The sequence below is a fragment of the Hibiscus syriacus genome, unplaced genomic scaffold (genome assembly GCF_006381635.1).
Source record: "Hibiscus syriacus cultivar Baekdansim isolate YM2019G1 unplaced genomic scaffold, ASM638163v2 tig00116971_pilon, whole genome shotgun sequence".
Classification (NCBI taxonomy): Eukaryota; Viridiplantae; Streptophyta; class Magnoliopsida; order Malvales; family Malvaceae; genus Hibiscus; species Hibiscus syriacus.
In genome coordinates this window covers 611,137-632,613 of record NW_024063495.1, presented here as the reverse complement: position 1 = coordinate 632,613, position 21,477 = coordinate 611,137, and the positions used below count along the sequence as shown (strand labels likewise).

The 21,477-nt window shown below is 33.3% G+C and overlaps 1 protein-coding gene across 1 annotated transcript; it reads left to right on the top strand.

Moving 5' to 3' along the window:
* Nucleotides 1–12,123: 12,123 nt before the first annotated feature.
* On the top strand, nucleotides 12,124–20,080 carry LOC120191936 (6,7-dimethyl-8-ribityllumazine synthase, chloroplastic-like). Its single transcript, XM_039194798.1, has 8 exons — nucleotides 12,124–12,341; nucleotides 12,744–12,847; nucleotides 12,981–13,076; nucleotides 17,967–18,062; nucleotides 18,182–18,260; nucleotides 18,898–18,944; nucleotides 19,297–19,356; nucleotides 19,770–20,080. Exons 1-8 carry the CDS (start codon nucleotides 12,182–12,184, stop codon nucleotides 19,806–19,808), a joined length of 681 nt encoding a protein of 226 aa, XP_039050729.1. The 5' UTR covers nucleotides 12,124–12,181; the 3' UTR covers nucleotides 19,809–20,080.
* The last annotated feature ends 1,397 nt before the right edge of the window (nucleotides 20,081–21,477 follow it).

Genomic DNA, 21,477 nt, shown 5'->3' with positions numbered 1-21,477 from the left:
AATTTCGTTTAATTATATATTTAAAAAATACTATATTTATATAAATATAAATATAATCATTTATTTTTTTAGCAGGAACCGAGACTTTAGTGTTAAATGAATTGTTGTTATTCTTTAGGTTTCGGGTTCAAGTATCAAGAATTTCAAGGACATGAACATTTAATATTAAATGGTTGAGAGTTATCTTTAAATAGATATTGTCTTATACTTATCACATATTAATAAAAAATTTATGATATTTTACGTTCAATTAAAGTTTATGGATAGTGAAGATATTCATTATTTTTAGAAATTAATAAATTCTATGCTAAAAATATTTATAAATTTATAAATTTATGTGTTTTGAAAATTAAATTATTTAAAATAAAATCTTAGAAATGATCTAAAAAAATGAATAACCTATTAAATTAAATTAAATAGTTTATTTTTATATTAATATTAATTTTATATTAAAAAACCCCATAATTTTGGCGAGGAATAAGTAGTTTGAAAGGGATAAGTTGTGTTGCCTTACTAATATTGCCACGTTCTATCATTGATATCCATATCTGACTTTGAAAATGTCAGTCTCAAGAGATTTTTATATAATTATAACTAAAAAATACATTTTTTTTGTTTAGCAAAGAAAAGAAATACTATGTACTACGTTATTCTCCATTTCTCCTTCTGGACTATGGCTTCCACATCCTTTGAAAAAATACATATTTAAACTAGATTTAATATATTATTTAATATCTGATTTTGTTAGTATTTTTTACAAATATGGTACTTGTATACTATTTTTAACTAATTTAATACTTATATTTATCAAACGTTACACGTGAGTAATTAAATTAATGACTTTTGCGAAAGCGGTACATCTACTTTCCTTTTAATCAATTTGGTACTTTTACTTATCATTGTTATACGTATGATACATGTGTAATGTTTGATAAATAAAAGTACCAAAACGATTTCAAATAGAACATATTATATATATTCGTAAAAAGTGATAAATTCAAGTGTTAAATGTGTAACTTTTACAAATATTGATATCTAATTGGTTAAAAAATATAGGTACCATTTTCTAAAAAATGAAAAAAAATCACGTATCAAATACGATATTAAACCTTTATATATATATATATATATATATAGGGTATGATGGCAATAAACTAATTGAGAGAATATCCTAATAATTTGGATGAACCACTTTTGACTCGATCATTTGATGGCATTTTCTCCATCGGCCTTGGCATCATTGGCGGCCCATGAATTCACAGTACGGACAATGCATACACAACATAATATATTAAATTGTAATATATATATTACAGGTTTATCCCTAAACTACGTTTTTTTCTTTAAGTCCTTACATTATTTATTTGTAAAAATAAGTATCTAAACTATATATTCTTTTTATTTTAAGTACCTAAACTATTTTTGGTCAAAAGAAGTATCTAATTTTGTGTGATATGTCAACATCTGATTGGCCGAAAGAAATTTTTCGAACTAAAAAAATGATAGGACTTAAAGTTGTTACATATAATAGTTTTAGGACTTATTTTGACCAAAAAATAATTTAGGGGCTTAAAGTAAAAGAGTTATATAGTTTAGGGACTTCTTTTTACTTTAAGCATATATTAAACATGACACTAGCATAAAACTAAAAAGGGTTAAATATATATTGAACCTCCAAAATTGTTCATTTTTCTCATTTTGGTATTTAAATAGATGTGATTTTTAATAATAAATTTGGCATCAAACCTCCAAAAGTATTACATTAATGATAAATTATTTCAAATTAAAATAAAGACCAAACTGATTAGATATTGAAAAATTATTAAATTACTTTAAATTAGGAAATTTTTTATAGAATGTGTAGGATTTAGGGACTAAAACAAATATTATATCATATCACATCATTATTACATTTAATTCATGATCAAATTTAATGTTGAGTATCAAAATAAAAAAAACATAACATTAGATATGATTTTGTAAAATATGATTAAATTAAACAACATGAGAATAAATGAAATATCAAATAAGTAGTTGGGTGACCAAAATAACTATGTGAAAACATATAAAATACCAAATAGATAGTTTACTCAAGAAAACAATGTGAACATATGAATATTTTAAAATTAATATCTAATAAACCTTAAATCCTAATTACTCTTTTGAAATTGTCTTAGGGTGTGTTTGGTTCACGGAATGTAAGATTATCAGTGGGAATAAAAGATTACCAGTAATATGATTACTGGAAATATTGTATTTTGTGTTTGGTTGGTTTAGCAGGAATTAAGATTATCGTGTTTGGTTAAAGGAATAAAAAATTATTGGAATGTATATTTGACCAAATTGTCCTTATTATATATATTTTTTTAATAAGTTGGAAAATATTTATATATTTTATTTAAAAAATTAAATTCATAAAATTTATATAATTTTTTGTACAAAATTGAAAATATAATAATGTTTAATGAAAGGGTAAAATTTTGTTTTAACCCCTGAACTTCATATAAAATTTTAATTATAGATTTTTTTGTAAATCTAAAATAGTTTAAGGATAAATTTGTAATTTAATATTCGTAGAATTTTTATTATTTAATGACAGAATAAGGATATTTTTTAAAGAAATTTTTTAAGGGCATTTTAGTCCAAAACGCTGGTAATCCAATAATACCTAAGGAAATGGAGGTAATGACATTCCCGGTAATATACCCCAAAAAAATCCACTATTGGTAATGTAAGATTACCGGGAATGACATTCCCGACCAACCAAACGGGGGAATGTGAATTCCATTCCCATGGGAATCTCACATTCCCCTAACCAAACACACCTTTAAAGTAATTGGAAAGAACCACTTTGACTGACATGACATCGAGGATTGGCAGTTTCCTCGTCGGCTCAAGCATCATTGGCGGCCTATGAATTCACAGTACGGGCAATGCACTCATGTCTTACTATATATATTATTACATATGAAACAACAACAACAATAATAATAATAGATAAAAAAAGAATATGAGAGATCCGGCGATTTTACAGAAAAATCATCTTGACAGGAAATGATTACTTGACAAACATCATTTTGCTAAAATTTACCAATTTAGCACCCTTTCTCACAAGGCGTGGTTCACCATCTGTGCCTTTTCGAGGTTTCGTCCGAGCTAACGTCACATCATGAAAGTTGCATATGGTCATCCACGCCTTCTCTGAGCTGGTGCCACGTAAGGGACAAGTGCGGATCTAGGATTTTTAACGCGCGGTTATAAGGCGTAGATATTTCATTATTGGTTCTGAATATCTCGGCCTTTTAACTCTCCCATCGCCTATAAATAACACCCCTTCAACCGTAAACATCACCACATCAATTCATTCGATTTTTGTTGTAAGGTAAAATTATCTTTCATTATATTATATTTATTTTATATATGATTATTTGAAATAATTTTATTGTACTATTTATTTTATATTATTTTTACGGTTGTAAAATTAGAAAGTGGGATCATACGTCGAGACATTTTTGCCGATACGGTAATAATATAAAATTATATTATTTAAATTATTGTGAAAATTTTTAAAAATTTATTAGGTTATATTTTAATTCATATACTATTTATTTAATTAGGCCTATTTTAGGTATTGTTTTTGCAGATATAATACTCTCAATCTTTCAAACTCTCATAATGACGCGTATTTCAACTATTGTTTACTATGATGGAGAAATTCAGGAAGATGAAATCGGCGTCGTGTTCGCATCAAACCATTATGTCAAAATATCCTTCAAGAGAAACATAACTCTTGAGGAGCTGACAACGAAGATTTCAAGGAAGGTTCATGTTGGAAGTACTAGAAGACTGTCCTCAATTCAGTACATATTTCCAACCGTAGTATTTTTGTTAACTTATACAGCGTTTGAGCTATCCAACGATGACAATGTTGCAATGATGGTTGATTCTCAAAATCATTATTCAGGCGCCAATACAAAGATGTATGCGAAATTTGTTGAAGTGTGTGTTGTTCGTGGTATGTCATTATGCTCCCACTATGGATTGGCTCAACAAGCTGATCAAGTTGACATCCCAACTCAAGTAATATGTAATGATTTTAACTCTTTAATGGGAAATCCACATCATGGTGGCATTCCATCAAGTTCAATGGGGAGACATTCATTGGTAACTTCTTATGATCTGTACCGAAATGGCTCCACAAATAATTCGTATGGCAACATCGCATCCAGTTCAAGGGGAAGACATTAATTTGCCAATTTCTTTGACCTGAATATAGAGCTGCCCTCGACGCAGCAATTTATGCAATACCCATTTGACACGGTGCCTTCAAGCTCCATGGAGAGGCATTCAACTACGAGCTTCTTTGACCTCAATGTCGAGATGCCTTCAAGCTTAAAGGGGAGGCATGCAACTACCAGCTTGTTCGACCTAAATGTGAACAGTGTAGAGGAACCCTCATTTTCGCCAAAAGAACCTCTTCGCGAGCCAGATACGGATGGTGCTGAGACTAGATTATTCGTTCACCTATAATCATCGCAGTTCGACATAAACTCTGATGATGGTGATGTAGATGAAGTTCCCACAAATACGTACACATTGAACCTCCAACACACATGTATAAAGCTGACTATGGTGCAACGTATGGGCCAGAATTTACGGATATGTCTAACGTCAATGACTATGGATTTAACTCATCAGTCAATGATGGTGAGTTATATAAAGGAATAGAGTTTTCATGCAAAGAATAAGTGATGATGGCAATTAAGAATTACAATATTCGTAATTCTGTTCAGTCCAGAGTCGTTCGGTATACCACCGAAAAGTATGTTTGTCATTGTGTCCAACGTGATAACAGATGCAATTGTATGGTTCAAATATCGAAGAGGAAGAGGAAAACTAATATATGGGAACTAACAATATACAACGGTCCTCACACATGCTGTGTTGGAGGGATCAACTAGGATCATCCTAACTTGGACTCCGACATTATCCCAAACCATCATGCCCATACTAAATGAAGCTCTCATATAGTTATTGTTGTGTTGATTTCAGCTATACAATCGCTATAATGTCTCATAGAGGAAAGCATGGAAGGAAAAACAGAATGTCATTAAAAAAACTTCACGACAAATGTGATGCATCTTTAACAAACTACCAAGTTGGTTTAGGGTGGTGCGAAGATTGAATCTTGGGATAATTTTCGACTTTGAAACTTGTCATGCATACCACAATGATCGAGTTCTTTGTGATCGATGCTAATTCTACCGGCTTTTTTGGACTTACCCACAATGCATTAATGTTGTGAAATACTGTAAGCTCGTGGTCCAAATCGACGGGACGTTATTGTATGAAATATACAAGCAAGTTTTACTATTGACAGTTGTCTAAAATGGTAATCGCAACATAATTCCAATTACTTTTGCCCTTTTTGAAGGAGAAAATACAGATTCTTGGGATTTTTCCTCAGAAACTTACGCTTACATGTTATCACGAGGGGGAAATCTGTGTCATTTCAGATCGCGGAGCTGGGATCAAAGCAGTAATGGATTCTTTGGGTCCAATGTGGCAACCACCCTATGTCCAACATCGGTATTGTATCTGACACATTACTGTAAACTATTATGGAAGTTCAAGAAGACTGATTAGGGCCAATTACTTGTGCGCATGGGTATGTCAAAAATGTTATTTTTTATTTGTCAATCATTTTCATTTTTTATAGTAACAAAGTTAGTAAGTTCTACATTTGATGCTCGGGTTACGAACTACTACCTCAAACCTTTGAGCCAATACTTCAAGAGTTGTGAGGAAATAACGAAGAAGGATACGATTACATTAGCATTATCAATAAATAAATGTGGACAAATGCATATGATGGTGGATATCAATATGACACATGACGACCAACTTGGCTGAGGATATCAATTCGACCTTAAAGGGTGCATATTATTTACCAGTATCAGCGTTGGTAAAAGGAAATATATTCGTTTGAGAGTGCTTTTTGCCAAGATCAGGGATAATCTCAAACTTGGATGCAAAACGATCATATCTATTACCCTAGATTAGTTCTAGATCTACAAAAAAGAATTACTACATCAAATGGAATGTCAGATACAAGCTTCTTTAAAACCCTTGAATTATTTCATGTCACAGAGATCCTGCGACCTCTTCAAGGGATTCAAGCTAACTCGTTCAGAGTTAATATACGAGACAGATTGTGCGACTGTGGGTTTTTTCAAGCTCTGCAGTATCCATGCTCACATGTCATAGCAACTTGCTCGTATACCCGTCAAGAATATAATCGTTTTGTGGATCTCGTATACCTACTTTCGGAAGTGTTTAAGGTATACGGATTTGAGTTCTCCCCATAGGTAATGAGAAAGACCCTAATGAGGTTTAGAATTGGCTTCCGATTGTACCAGATCCGTCCTTATTGATGGAGCCTTGTTGTCCAAAATCTACTCGAATTTATTGTGATATGGATATTCGGGAAACGTCCAGAGAAAACAAAATATGTGGGCATTATAGAAACCTAAGACACACTAGGAAAATGTTCATCTCTTTTGTCATCAACTAACCGTTGATGTTGTACTTGTTGTAGGTGTTGTTTATGAAATATAAGTTTCTGTAATTTAATTTTCATTTACTTTCCGTTAATGTCTTTTAAGCATCACCGATTAATTAAACAAGAAAATGATATAACAAAAAAAATTAAAAGCACTGAATAATAAAAATATTTGAATAATTAAGTGATAAAAAATTAACAAACAAAATAAATTAAGTAATAAAAGGTAAATAATTAAATAAAAATTACAATTGTTGGTAAATAAAAAAATAAAATACAAAAATAATGAAATGTATGAAAATATTGATGCATGCGTCTTGAATGCGTTCCACAGGGCAGTGATTGTTTGTCTCGAGGAGGATTTTTTTGTATAATTTGTTTTGAGTCATCATCTCATCATCATCATCATCATTATTATCAGAAGCATATACATTTTGTTGATGAGGGACGAATGACGATGTAGCACCTCTATATAATAAAGACCCTGGAGTGTATGACTGACTATCCCACTGCTCATAGAGAACTGTGAAAATTGCGAAAAAACAGACATCGATGAGTGCAAAAACTGTACAGGAGGTGTCTATGTGGTGGTCATCGTTGGTGAAACTTCACCCGCCAAATATCCAGTATATAACCTTAAGTTGGATCTGTAAACATGAGACTGTAATATCCGTTAGGATGAGTCATATAACTCTACAACGGTGGTGGCATCTGTTATGTAAGCGATGGCGGCGACATCTAATGTGGTTGTGGTGCCATCTGAAATAGTTGTATAATGTACATCGGTGTAGACAGTGGCTGCTGTGCAGGTTCTGGTGCTACAACTAAGAACGAGTCGGAAGCGCCTGCTCTTTGTCCATGAGTCGGGGGACGATGATGTTGTGACGGCGGATGTCTTTGTCGACATCCATTAATGCTCATACTTCGTGTTTTCTCAGAAAGTAGGAACGATTTCCCGTTCCTGTTGAACCACTCGTAATAACCATCTACAACCGTCAAATGGTTCAAATAAATGGGTTTATAACGGGGAATACACCCACGTCGATCCTCCTATATCATTACCACTTATAGTGCTTTAGCAGACAATCGATTTCTTTTTTGCTGTGTCGATCGATGTTATGCAAATCATCGAAATTTTTAGGTGCTTCCGAAATTGATTGTACAAAACCAAATTATTGGAGCACGCGATCAGTTGGATGCTACTCTACAATCGCATAACATATCAGAGGGACCACCACCATCCAGACATCTAATGGCCTCTTAAGTGGTGTGAGATGTAAATCTTCATCTCTTCAGTACAATAAGGAGTCCATTCAAACTAAAACAAATATATAGAATTCTTATCAAAATAATAATCTAATTATATAACGATAATTAAAAATACATTTTGTTATTAAATATATACCTCCGTGTCAGCATTCTGATCAATGAGTAGCCTAATTCTCGATGATCTTTTCTTGTAGTTGACCACCTATTCAATTAAATAATTTTTATTATATACTAAATATAATTATTAATATAGGAAATCAATATTGTAATTACCTTAATAATAGTTAGAAAACCAACGGGTTTTTCACCACCGGACATAAAAAGGGCATGCGATACCACGCCCAAGACTGGAGCAGAAGCAAATATCCACCGATAGCATTTTTCTATAGTCAGTAGCTCGACACATTTCCCTATAGAGAAATGCCAAAACTGCCGAGCCCCAACTCAGTGTGCCAGCCTGATGAAAATCGGTGAGGTGACACAACCATATACAATGAACTTGGTTGGACGATTTGTCCGGCATAAGGAGCCCTCCTATCAGCTGTAGTATGCAAGCCCATGCATACTTCTTAACCTGCTCCTCCAAGGCGTCGGCGCTCAAATGATTGAAAGTTGCTTCCAACCAATTTAACAGAATTCGACACCGTTAAAATTAGTGGGACACCTCCAAGATACTCATGGGACAATGAAAGCCAGTCACCGTGCGCCACCCCATAAAGCATATCTCCATCTACCGGAAGCCCCAGATGCATAGAAATATCCTCTAACGTAATTGTGCACTCTCTGCACGAAATATGAAATGTGCGTGTCTCTGGTCTCCACCGCTCAATCAATGTAGAAATCAAGTTAGATTCAAGGTTACAGTGCCCTTCATATTTTGCTACGTAACCGAATCCAGCCTCGACTAAATACGACCATACATGGGTTGATATCTCTAACTTAAGATTATGAATGAAGGGATCAAAAATACAATATCTCTTCTAATTTAATAAATATTATAGAAATTAAATTATAAACTAATACTAAACAAATCAAATAAATAAAATATTAACAATAATTAAAATTAAAATAAAATTTAAAATTATTAACGTATCAGTAAAATGCCTCGAGATATGATGTTCATCTAAACGTAACAGACCGCCTTTCATTTTATAACTGTAAAATATAATAAAAAATTAATATAATACAATTTAATAAAATAATAAATTATTAATTTATTTTAATAAAATAAAATATTTTACCTTCTTAATAGAATTTGACCTGGTTTGATTTGAGAGGGTTTGAATTTTGATATGGTTTGAGAGAATTTGAGAATCTGGTGTATTTGAATGAAAAAAGGGGATATTTATAGGGTGAGGGAGGGTTTGGCCGGATGGGGTATTTAATGTGCGAGGTGCGAACAAATGGAAATTTAATGGAAGACGCGTGTCAAAAATCCTAGAAAGAACCGCATAGAGATCTAGCTTGTCCCTTATGTGGCGCCAATAAGGCTCGAATGATCATCCGCGCCTTTCATGACGTGGTGCCAGCTCAGATGAAACCCCGAAAAGACGTGAATGACAATCTGCCTTGTCAGAAAGGGTGCTAGATCGGTAAATTTTGGAGAAAGAGTGTATGACATATAATTATTACAGTCATGATGATATTTCGGTAAAAAAGCCACGAGATCCTTTTATTTTTTTTAAAAAAAATTAAGGTTTAATATACACATAAGTGTTCAAACTATATTGTTTTTCTTAAATTGGTGCCTAAACTTTTTTTTGGTTAATCGAGACCCTAACGTTACAAACGTTATAACTTTAGGTGTCCCAAACATAACGGCCGTTAAAAATCTTGTTAAGCGACGTGTGTCACGTTCTTGTAATTTTGAAAAGTTTATTCTAAAAAATTAAAATATATTTTAAAAAAAGCCCAAATTTTTTTAAAATCTTAAAAAATTCCCCCAAACTTTGAAAACCCTAAATCTAATCTCTATACCCATTCTACCACCTCCTCCCACCATCGTTTCTGTCGATCGAACCTCCAACCAGCTGCACCTCGATCGACGACTTGTAACCTGATGAAAAATCATCATAACAACAGCCAAAGAACCCTTAATCGCGACGAACACCTACAACAACGAATCTAAATCATGAGCAATTATGTGCTCAACCGGTTGCGGAAACAAGGGGTTTTGGTCGCAGGTGTTTGGCCAGTCACACGTCGTCGGGAGGTCGGCCGATTGATTGTGGTGATGCCGGTCGACTGTGGCAAAAGATTGAAATTAGGGTTTTAAAAGTTTTGGGTTTTTTTTAGTTTTATAAAATTTTGGGATTTTCTTTTAAAAATTTTAATTTTAAGTATTTTTAATTAAATAAGATTTTCAAAATTTTATAAAGGCAACATGTGTCCTTTAACGGTAGAATTTAACGACCGTTACAATCTGGGCACCTAAAATGGTAACGTTTGTAACGTTAGGAACTAGATTAATCGAAAAAAAAGTTTGGACACCACTTTGGGAAAAGTGGTATAGTTTGGGCACTAATCTTTATATTAAGCCAAAAATTAATGTGACTCTCAAATTATTTTTGTACTCAATGTGATCCTTAAACTCAGAAAATAAACTCGATAGAACCCTTTAACCAACATTTTCCATTGTTAACCATTACGGTATTGACGTGACAATTCACGATGTTAACATGACGGTTCACAATTCTAAGTGATGGTTTACGGTAGCTAATGATGTGGAGGATGATAATTGACATGACATATGGGCTAAATTGGTTTTTGATCTTATTCGAAGGCCAATTTTTTTTTTAAGTTCAAGGGTTTATTTAAATTTTTAAAAAGATAATAATTATTTTAAATTTTAAATATAAAAATAAAACATTAAATATAAAAAATACTAAAAATAAAAAGTAAATTACTAAAAAATTAAATATATATTAAAAATACTCTTAAAAATTAAAAAAATGAAATATAAAGCATAAGCTATAGAATGTTAAAAAAATAAAATATTATTGAAAACATATATTATACATAATATATGCATGTAATATATAGTCATGTCATCAACACTTATATAAAATACTCTGACTGAATTAGTCGAGACTTATAAATTTTGTATCTAAATATAACTAGGAAAACCTCGTAAGTTACTCACAACAATACACAAATCTAATCAGACTTCAGACAAATTTTATAAAGTTTAAAAGCGACACCACTACACATCTTATTAGATATATCTTTTGAAAAAAGAAATAATGAATAAAATATTTTTATCATAAATTCAACTCTATTTTAATCCAATTATATCATTCGCATAACCCATTTCAAAACTAAAAAAAAATTAGCTGACCTTATTCTCATATGTAATAGGATAAGGGGGAGGTACGATAGTAGGCTGCCCCCAGCGCCAGGTTGAGAGCAACTTCCGTGAGAGACCTCCAAATTATGAAATGCCTTCCGTGAGACTCTATCCCACGACCTCAAGATTAAGAACCTTGCGCTCTACCAATTGAGCTGGATGGAAGTAATTTGACCCACTCGTTATAGTGTAGGAAGGTGTGTAAATAAACAAGAGTGTTCGATATAGTGTTTGTAAACAATTCGTATAATGTATATTTATGTTCGTTTATTAAATTAAATAAATGACTATAAACATAATTTTTATGTTTATTTAATAAATGTATTCGACTCTTTTATATTCATAAATAATTTCATTTAAAAGTTCGTTTATTGTCTCAAATATATATTCATGAATGTTAAAAGAGTCAAACATAAGCACTTTTAAAATATATAAACGAACAATAATGTAATATTAAAAATTTAAACAAATGCAAATTAAAATTAACCCTTTTAAAAATAAACAAACAACTCGAATATAATTTTATTTTTTAAACTTGATTCATTTACACTCCTTGTCTAGGAGATAAAATAATGATAAATTACACATTTAATATATAAACTATTAATTTTGATCAATTTTAGTATCTAAATTTTCAATTTTTTCAAAATCATACCTAAAATTTACTTTTTATTTCATTTTAATACCCATCATTAAAAACTTAACGAATTTAGTACATTAACTATCGGTTCCTAAATTTTCTTTTTTTTTCAAAACTTGTATGATTGAAGTATTAAACGTGTTTTGGTATATAGACTTTCATTTTTTTCAAAACTTACAAACTCTGATATTTGTTTAAAAGATCTAATGTTCATCATCTAGATCATCGAGTTTTGTATGATCTCATGATTTGACCCGCCCAGTACTAAGCAAAAGTCTAAAAGCAGAGGAGACGCAGGGCAGCAATGCTAAAAAAAAACCAAATCGAACATTGCATAAAATCACAGAAATCAAAGCAAAAGAAAATGGCTTTAAGCGGATTTGGATGCGTAAAGATTCAAGAGCGTCTCTTGAGTGGAACAGTATGCGGTGCATTCCCCACTCCCAGGAATCCGCCCTCTGCCGCCTTCATTTCCCCCCGCAAGTCAACCGCTCTATCCTTTTCGTCCTCCTTCCAATTCCAAGGCAATTTCTCTCTTTCTTGAGTTTCATTCCCTGTTTTTGATACTTCAATTAAAATCTGAATCTCAGTTTTGTTTAAAGTTGTTTTTAGAATTTTATACTTTTTTAGAACTCTGGATCTTGTCATCCTTGATTCACGAGGTTAGGAATTTATAGAAATTGTTTTCGGAATTAGGGGAAAGCTTCACTCTTCAGTGCTAAGAAACAAAATGCAATGAGAAATGTAGGATTCTGATTTATACTTTCTTAGTGATTGAAGTTAGTTCAGCTAGATAGGGCATAGGAGTACATAATTGGTTCCAAATTTAGTAATCGTCTTCTTTTAAACTCGTTTTATTAAAGTGAAAATAGCATTTTCTTTGGATTTTTGGATATAACTAGTGAGATATCTATTGATGAAATCAGGATTTGTGGTGAATGGGAAGCAGAGCTCCTCCTCTGTACAAACAGCGGCAGTACGCCATTTGGAGGGGTCCGTTACCAAAGCTCAAGGCCTTCGCTTTGCTGTGGTCAGTTTTATCTTTAATTGCTATTTGCAAGTACAAAGTCAAAGATCTAATCCGCCTTCTATTGCTTTTTTTATGTGTTTGAATGATTTCATACTATTATTACCATGGTGATTTTTTTATTACATTTTCAAAGGTTGTCGCCCGTTTCAATGAGATTGTGACAAAGCTGCTATTGGAGGGAGCTCTGGAGACTTTCCGCAAGTATTCAGTTAATGAAGAAGACATTGATGTGTGTAACAACCACTAGCCACCCTCCTACTTATTATGCTAAAATGAAATCCTTCTTTAATGTTATATTATAACATATCTCTATCTCGGGTTACATGTCTGCTTTTTCCTTGTAATTTATCTAGACACCTGTGCTTTCTTTGTTACTCCCGCTGCAAATGCTAGCAATTAATTTGACTAATGCAGTTCAAAAGCCTAGGAAATAGGAGTAGGGTATCTCTGCCTCTCTCTTTTTTTTTTTGATAGGAATAGGAGGTCTCATTAAAAACCTCCCTCATAGTTGGCTCTTGTGAAAGAGGCAACTAGTGGAAGGAGGAAAAGAGTACCTCATTATATTAAAAACCATGTTTACATAAGATTGCAGCTTACTAAATAAACTGTCCGAAATATAATACAAACCAAAACAACCATAAAGCTCAAACATCAACCAATACCCTCTTTTGCTAGCTTATCAGCCTCCCAATTGCATGACCTAGGAATCCATCTAACAATAATACCCCTAGCAGAAACTAAGGCCTCAATTTCCCCAACTAAAGTATTGAAAAAAGTAGGGGCAAAAAATGGCATCAAAATCCAGTCAACTGCTGTTTTACAATCTGTCTCAAGGATTAGTCTTCCCTTCAAAGCCCATTCGGAAGAAATGAATAGATCAATCCCTTGTTTAATAGCTTTCAGCTCAACTAACATGGGAGGACCAGGTCCCACCGAAAAAGAAAAGGTATATAAAGTAGAACATTCCGAATCTTTCAAGACTCCTCCAATACCTCCCTGCAGCCCATCACCTCTTACCGCTCCATCAACATTGAATTTAAAGAAATTCGAAGGAGGCGGAGACCAGTTAAGAACCTTCTCCTTATTGTATGATTTTATAGGCAAATTGTCTCCAAGCGATGGATCCCCTACTAGTAGGTCAACTTGAATATTAACATGAGGAAATTTCCCTAAAAACCATTTAGCCAACCTAAACCTGAAATGAAGAATAGGGATGAATTATCTAATGTCCAGTTTTCAAAAACCACTGCATTCCTAGCTTTCCAAATAGACCATAGAACAACACCTGGAATGAACTTCCAAATATTAGAACAGTCCCTTAGATAAGACCAAGAGCAAAGAAAGGAAGGAGGATCTTGGGGCATGACCGAAGAGATATCCCAAAACCTTAAAAATCTATACCACAACTTCTCTGCAACCGAGCATGAAAAAAACAGATGACGAATTGATTCCTCGTATTTGTGGCAAAAAGGGCACAGAACATCTTCAAGATTGACCCCTCTTTTCTTCAATTCCACTCTAACCGCCAATTTCTGATGAGTAAACTGCCATAGAAATGTTTCCACTCGAGGAGGAGTTAATCCGGACCACACCCATTTCTTCCATTGAAAATGTCCTCCAGTTCTGCTTGAGATAGTCATTCTACAAGATTTTACCGAGAACAAACCATCCCCTTTCCCCGACCACCCCAAAAAAATCATCCACTGATTCATTCGGTGTTATGTTGTCAATCAAAAGCATTAAGGAAAGCCACTGATCCAATTCTCAATCACAAAGATTTCTCCTTAGCTGAATGTTCTAAACCCAACCATTAGATACAAATCCACCAAATTCAACCAATTTTCCCCTTTTGTTAGTTGACAGAGCATAGATTCTAGGAAATTGAATCTTAAGAGTAGATCCATTAACCCAAATATCATTCCAAAAATCAATTGACCTACCATTCCCCACTTGGATCTTCGAATTGGATCTCAAACAATCCCCAATCTCGTCCTTTTTCTCATAGTTACTCCGAATACCTCTCCAAACCCATGAATCTTGAAGAGAAACAACCTTGCCTATAGACAGAGACTCCATACTGACATTATGAATACAACAAATCAGTTTTTTCCATTGAGAGTCTTTGTCATTTGCATACTTCCAAACCCATTTCCCTAGCAAAACTCTATTAATCATACTCAAGTCCAATACTCCTAAGCCTCCTTCTTCCAATGGTTGACAAACCGTACTCCAATTCACCCAATGAACCCTCTTCTTGTCAGATTCTTCACCCCAAAGAAATCTTGCCAATACTGAGTTAATTTTCTGATTGACCTTAAACGGAATTTTGAAAATAGAGAGGTAAAAAATAGGTAAGGAGGATAATACCGATTTTATCAACACCAATCTTCCAGCCAACGATAAAGAAGCAGCTTTCCAACCTGCTAATCTGATGAAAACTTTCTCTAAAACTGGTTCCCACAATAACTCTGAATTTTTCTTTGTTCCTATCGGAAGACCTAGATAAGTCATAGGAAAAGATCCCACCCCACAACCTGCTTCCAGTGCTAAATCTTTTAATCTGTCCTCTGCCACATTAACACCAAACTATTTACTCTTGGATAGATTAAGATGAAGCCCTGAAATTAAACTGAATACCCTCAATACTCTCTTTAAATTCAGAATTTGTGTTGAGGAATCTCTGCAAAATAAGATTAAGTCGTCTGCAAACTGCAGATGAGTCAACTTAAAAAGATTCTCTTCAATACCAATATTGAATCCTTCAAAAAGACCAAGGGTAGCAGCCTTACTCAACATTAAATTCAATAGCTCACCAACAATATTAAACAGAAGAGGAGATAGACTACAACCTTGTCTCAGCCCTTTGCCCATCTGAAATTCTTGAGTTGGGGAACCATTAATTAGGACTGAAATTGAAGCAGAAGAAATACAATAATCCATCCAAGAAATCCATTTGTCTCCAAAACCCATTATCTTCAATAACCTCAAAATAATTGGCCATTCCACTGAGTCAAAGGCTCTGCGAAAATCTACTTTAAAAACAACTCCTTTCCTACCTTTTTTCCTCCAGTAATCTATAGATTCATTTGCCATAAAAGCGCAATCAATGAGCTGCCTACCCGAAATAAAGGCGAACTGCAATGGGCTGATCAAAACTTTAATAAAAGAAACCAATCTCCTCGATAAGATTCTAGAGATAATTTTGTACAAACTTCCAACAAGACTAATTGGTCTGTAATCTTCAATAATTTCAGGGTTGAGTTTTTAGGAATCAAAGTAATGAAAGCATGGTCGACCCCATGTTCCCAACTCATTCCTCTGTGAAAGTCATCCACAAACTTCATTAAATGATCCTTCAAAACAGGCCAGAATTTTTTAAAGAAACCCATCGTGAAGCCGTCTGGACCCGGGGCTTTGGAACTGTCCGAGTGAAACACTGCTTCCCTAACTTCATGTTCTGAAAACCGTACCTCAAGTCCATTTTTCTGCTCCTCTGATAATGTCATGAAATTGAGATTAATGTCCTCTACCTCCAGCGTATTTTTAGAGCTGTAGTTCTCCTTAAAATACTCAAAGACAAATTTTTTCAGCTTCTCCGGATCAGAAATTTCTTCATCAGCCACTCTCAGGGCCAAAATTGAATTCATTCTATTTCTATTTAATGCTGTTAAATGGTAAAACTTTGTATTCCTATCCCCATCCTTGATCCACTTCAATCTTGATCTTTGTAACCAAATACTCTCTTCCCTCCTATGCAACTTCCATAATTCATTCCTGGATAGAATCAACAAATCCCTTTCTTGAATGGAAATCCCTCCTTGCAATTTGAATTCCAGATCATTAATCAAGTTTTCTAGTTGAGAAATTTTTTCAGAAATCCGCTTTTGAGTCGAAAAAAGCCTATCCCTGATCTTCTGCTTTGTTCCTCGAAGTAAAGAAAATAGACCCCATCGACCATTCGCCTTCGCCGTAGACAATGAATTTTCAATCAACTCAACAAACCCGTCTTCCTCTAACAAATAGTTGTATAATCGAAAAGGTTTTGGTCCCCAATTGTTGCATTCTTCTACTAACACCACAGGATTATGATCCGAAAGGGATTTTGGGAACATTTTTTGGATCATATTAGGAAATTGATTTAGGAAAGAACCACTGATAATAAACCGATCAAGCCTTTCCCAAGTAGGAGACTCTCTGTTGTTGCACCAAGTATATCTTCCTCCTACTAATGGTAAATCCATAAGATTAAAATGTTGAACAAAGGATCTAAACAAATCCATGGAATGCCAGTTTTGACCTACACCGCATTTCTCCTCTGTATCCAAATAAGCATTAAAATCCCCTCCTATGCAGACTGGCAGGTTTAAACACTGCACAAAACACATCAGCTCCCTAAAGAATTCCTCTTTATCCGCTTCTACTGCTGGACCATATACATTTATTAAAACACAATCAAAATTATACAGCTTGAACTTTCCTGATAATGCTATGAATCTGCTATGTTTATGTTCGGCATTGACCACAAAAACATTCTCATTCCACAAACTTATCAGACCTCCTGCAGAACCCTTAGCTGGAAGAAAGACATGACCTTTCAATAGATTACCTCCTAACCTCCTCCATAAATTGCTTTTACAGACATTCAGTTTTGACTCCTGTAAGAATAGGATAAACGCTTCTCTCTAGTAACAAGTCTGGCCACTGCTCTTATTTTTTCTCTTCTCCCAAGACCTCTAATATTCCATGTGATTAATTTTAACTTAGACATAAAATTGACAATCATAAACTCCACATCAAACCAAAGAAACCATCAGGGTCATTGAGAAGACCCCTTCAATTCCATCCTAAAAATCTCCTCCTCTAATAATTGCTGCCCCCCTTTAAAGGTGATCCCCAACATTTCACAGACCTCCCTATGATTCATGATTTGCTCTGTATATCATCTTATTTGATGGCATCGCTATCGAAGTCTTTGTCTTCTATGATTCATGATTTGCTCTGTATATCATCTTACTTACAACTAGTTCTTTTTCAGCATAAGGATCTTTTGACCAGATCCTTTTATTAACGTTTAGCCAAATTTTAGGATGGGTTGATCATTTCATCACTTTCTTATCAGGTTATCTGGGTCCCTGGAAGTTTTGAAATTGGTGTTACAGCAGAAAAGCTGGGAAAGTCTCGGAAGTATCATGCAGTTTTATGCATTGGGGCTGTGGTATGATTTCTTACATGTTCCTTGGGAATTTCTCATATAACTTTTTAGCTGCTAACGGGAAATCCTTTCTATGCTAATGCTAAGTACATTTTGCTGAATTTTGTTAATCCTGCCAACAGATAAAAGGAGATACTTCTCACTATGATGCTGTGGTTAATTCTGCAACATCTGGGGTGCTTTCAGCTGGCTTAAACTCAGGTCTGACCCATTTCGCTTAAAATGCTACCATGGTATTATTGTTGGCATCTCGCGTATAAAGTACCATGGGGAATACAATTTCATTGATCAAAAGCATATATCTCGCTTTTTCTTGTTTATTCAGGCATATTCTAGACATTTTCTATGCCCTAAATATTTCAACTTGGCTGAAGTTATTAAGAACTTTGTTTGATATGCTTATGATTCTTTTAGACTACAAGTATACCATCTTTGGTATGAACTCTTTTCAAAGCAACTCCTTTTCACCATATGTTCTTAAATCTTTGCAAATTTTACTCTTACCCGACTACATAATGCTATCATAGTAATTGTTTATCACAAATTTCATTATTTTCTCCTAGTTGTTTCAATTAGACAGCACAAGGAAACACATTGCAAGATTCTTTTCTTTTGAGAAGTTGAAAATTACCATCCTTTCAACCTGGGAGGAAAAAATTTTATGTGGCAGTTGTCAAAAAAGATCTGCATCAATCTCATGCCCTAAAGATATACATGGAATTTCTCATGTATTAATAATTGATTCCCCCATAGATTACTTGGCTATTGGTATCTTTCCTTATTTTTCAATTTTTTATTATTTCTTGTGATTTGAAGCTGCAACTTATCAACTTTGCAGGTGTTCCTTGCATATTTGGTGTTTTGACTTGCGATGACATGGACCAGGTAGGAGCTGGATAAAAGATCATTTTGCATTAAAAACTATAGGTTTTCTTGTTAAGTGAGATGGACTGTTTTACAACTATAATGGGGCACCCCCTCTAGTTTCCTTCACATTGAATGGAATGAGAGAAGAGGGGAAATTCTTGTTACGCTTGCATAGGTTGTGCATATCAACTACCAAGTGACAGAACACGGTCTAGTGCATGTAATTTGTGATTTACTTTAGAATGGTTTTGAGATGATATATTAGAATGCAAGAGGGGGATGACGTTTTCATTCTTGGATGCAATCAAAGAAATAAAATGACTAAGAGTGGAATTTTATGTAATTGTTTCATTTCACATGACAACTGCAGGCATTGAATCGAGCTGGTGGTAAATCTGGGAACAAAGGTGCAGAGTGTGCTTTGACTGCGGTGAGTTGATAGTAGAGTAATGGAGTATTCTTTAAAGGAAGCAGTTACTCTAATTTTTATTTTTTATTATTGGCATTTGATATTCAATTTCTTTTGAATTCCAATTTAGTTATTAGGAGTTGAGTGGTGGTATATAATTTGAGAAAGGGATTACCATTCCCTATCTCAACGTCGCTTATAAGCGAGCCTGTTGGTCCTTGTTGCAAACTTTTCCTGCACAAGGGTGGGATTGACACCATTCAACCAGAATAGGTTCCCATTTCTTAGCAATATTCTCAATCACCTTTGGTGGGTTATCAGTCGTTTTGATGCATGGAACAGCACCCCTACATAGGTATAGTATTCGAGTTACTTCCATTATTCGTCTTACTATAAATGCGTATATTCTTAATTTATTTTGGATTGTATTGCAGATTGAGATGGCTTCCTTGTTCGAGTACCATCTTAAGTAGCCGCATCGTTATGCTTTACGTGATGGGGAGCTCGATTCAATTCGACACACCCCTCGTGTTCCTTTTAGTTTCTTTTCTTGGCAGTTTGAGCTTCTTTTGTGTTGTAACTGTAGGATCATTGTATGTGAAGAGTTGTGGAAAAGCAAAATGGTGAACACAGATCTTGATATTGGAATTTGGAATTTTTCTTGTTATATTGTGATCGATAATTGTCATCGCATCGCAGTGAACCCATATTTGACGTAATAAAGGGTCAATGCTTTTGCTTTCTTACTCAATTATTAGTTCGATTACGAACGAGCCACTTTTTTAAAAAAGTTACAATTTGTACGCCTTATTAACAAATTGAGTAAATTACACGTTTAGTACCTAAAATATAATTTTTATTCTATTTTACTACCTAAACTTTATTTTTTTAAATCACGCCTAACGTTTAATTTATGTTTCAATTTGGTATCACACCGTTAAAATCTTAGCGGTAGCAATCACGTGGAATTATTTTCTCTTTTTTGTTATTCCATGTGTCTTGTAATGTAAATTCCACATCATCAGTGTCGTTAAGTTTTTAATGGTGGGGTATCAAATTGAAACCTAAACCAAACATTATATAGTTTTGAAAAAAAAATTAGGTACTAGATCGGAATAAAAGTGATAGTTTATGTACTAAATGTATAGTTAACTCTAGAATATTATTACAAACATATAATTCTATCACTAAAATTGAAACAAAAGTAAGGTGGCATGATTTAATAATAGTTTTAGTTATTAAAATTTATATATTTATTTCATAATTCGGAGGTATTCACGGAAGTTGCTCTCAATCTGGCGTTGGGGGCAGCCTATTATCATATCTCTCCCTTACCTCTTACATATGGGAAAAAAGGGTCAGCTAATAATATTATTTGAAATATTTTAACAAATTTAAATATTTCATTTTCGATCCTACTTTGAAGTTTTTCAATAAATTTAATATTTATATTTTTTTGGTGTAACCATCAATATCCGATTTATTGATCGATTAATCTGGATCGGGTACTGCAGAGATGAGGACAACCCTTCCAACCCAACTACTCTATTTGCAAATGTCAGTATTCGAATCTCTGACCTTATTTAAGAGATTTAGTGTCTCATCCCACAAGATCAACTGGTTGTTAATAAATTTAATATTTATATTTACAAAACACGTTAATTTTTATGAAAATACAAAATAACAATGTTAACATTATATTACGATCGAAAAATATTATATATTCCTTAAAAAGTTCATATATTTGAAATTTTTGAAGCAAAAATTCATATCCTTCACACATTGTTCTATGTCTCCTTGTTCATAAAGTGTTGACATTTTTAAATGTTTTCTTCGATTAATAATTTAGTGTCTTTTTATTGTTGTAACAATAATAATATCAATCGAATTAAGAATTAATTGACAGGTTTTAGATGAATTAATTTAGGTACTAAAACATAACAAAAGTGATAATTTAAATATTAACATATAGTTTATTATAAAATTTATATATTTTATTAGTTTGATCTTTATTTAAAAGATTTTAATAAATTTAATATTTCATATTTGATTTAATTTGGAAATTTTTAATATTTAAAATTTAAAAAATATGTTACTTTTTATGAAAAAAATACAAAATAACAATCTTAACATTTTATTACG

Excerpts from the sequence above, each read along its gene's own strand:
- LOC120191936 (XM_039194798.1), top strand. The coding sequence starts at position 12,182 with ATGGCTTTAAGCGGATTTGGATGCGTAAAGATTCAAGAGCGTCTCTTG. Across the intron at positions 12,342-12,743 it reads GTCCTCCTTCCAATTCCAAG|GATTTGTGGTGAATGGGAAG; the intron begins GCAATTTCTCTC and ends TGATGAAATCAG. Across the intron at positions 13,077-17,966 it reads TTAATGAAGAAGACATTGAT|GTTATCTGGGTCCCTGGAAG; the intron begins GTGTGTAACAAC and ends CTTTCTTATCAG.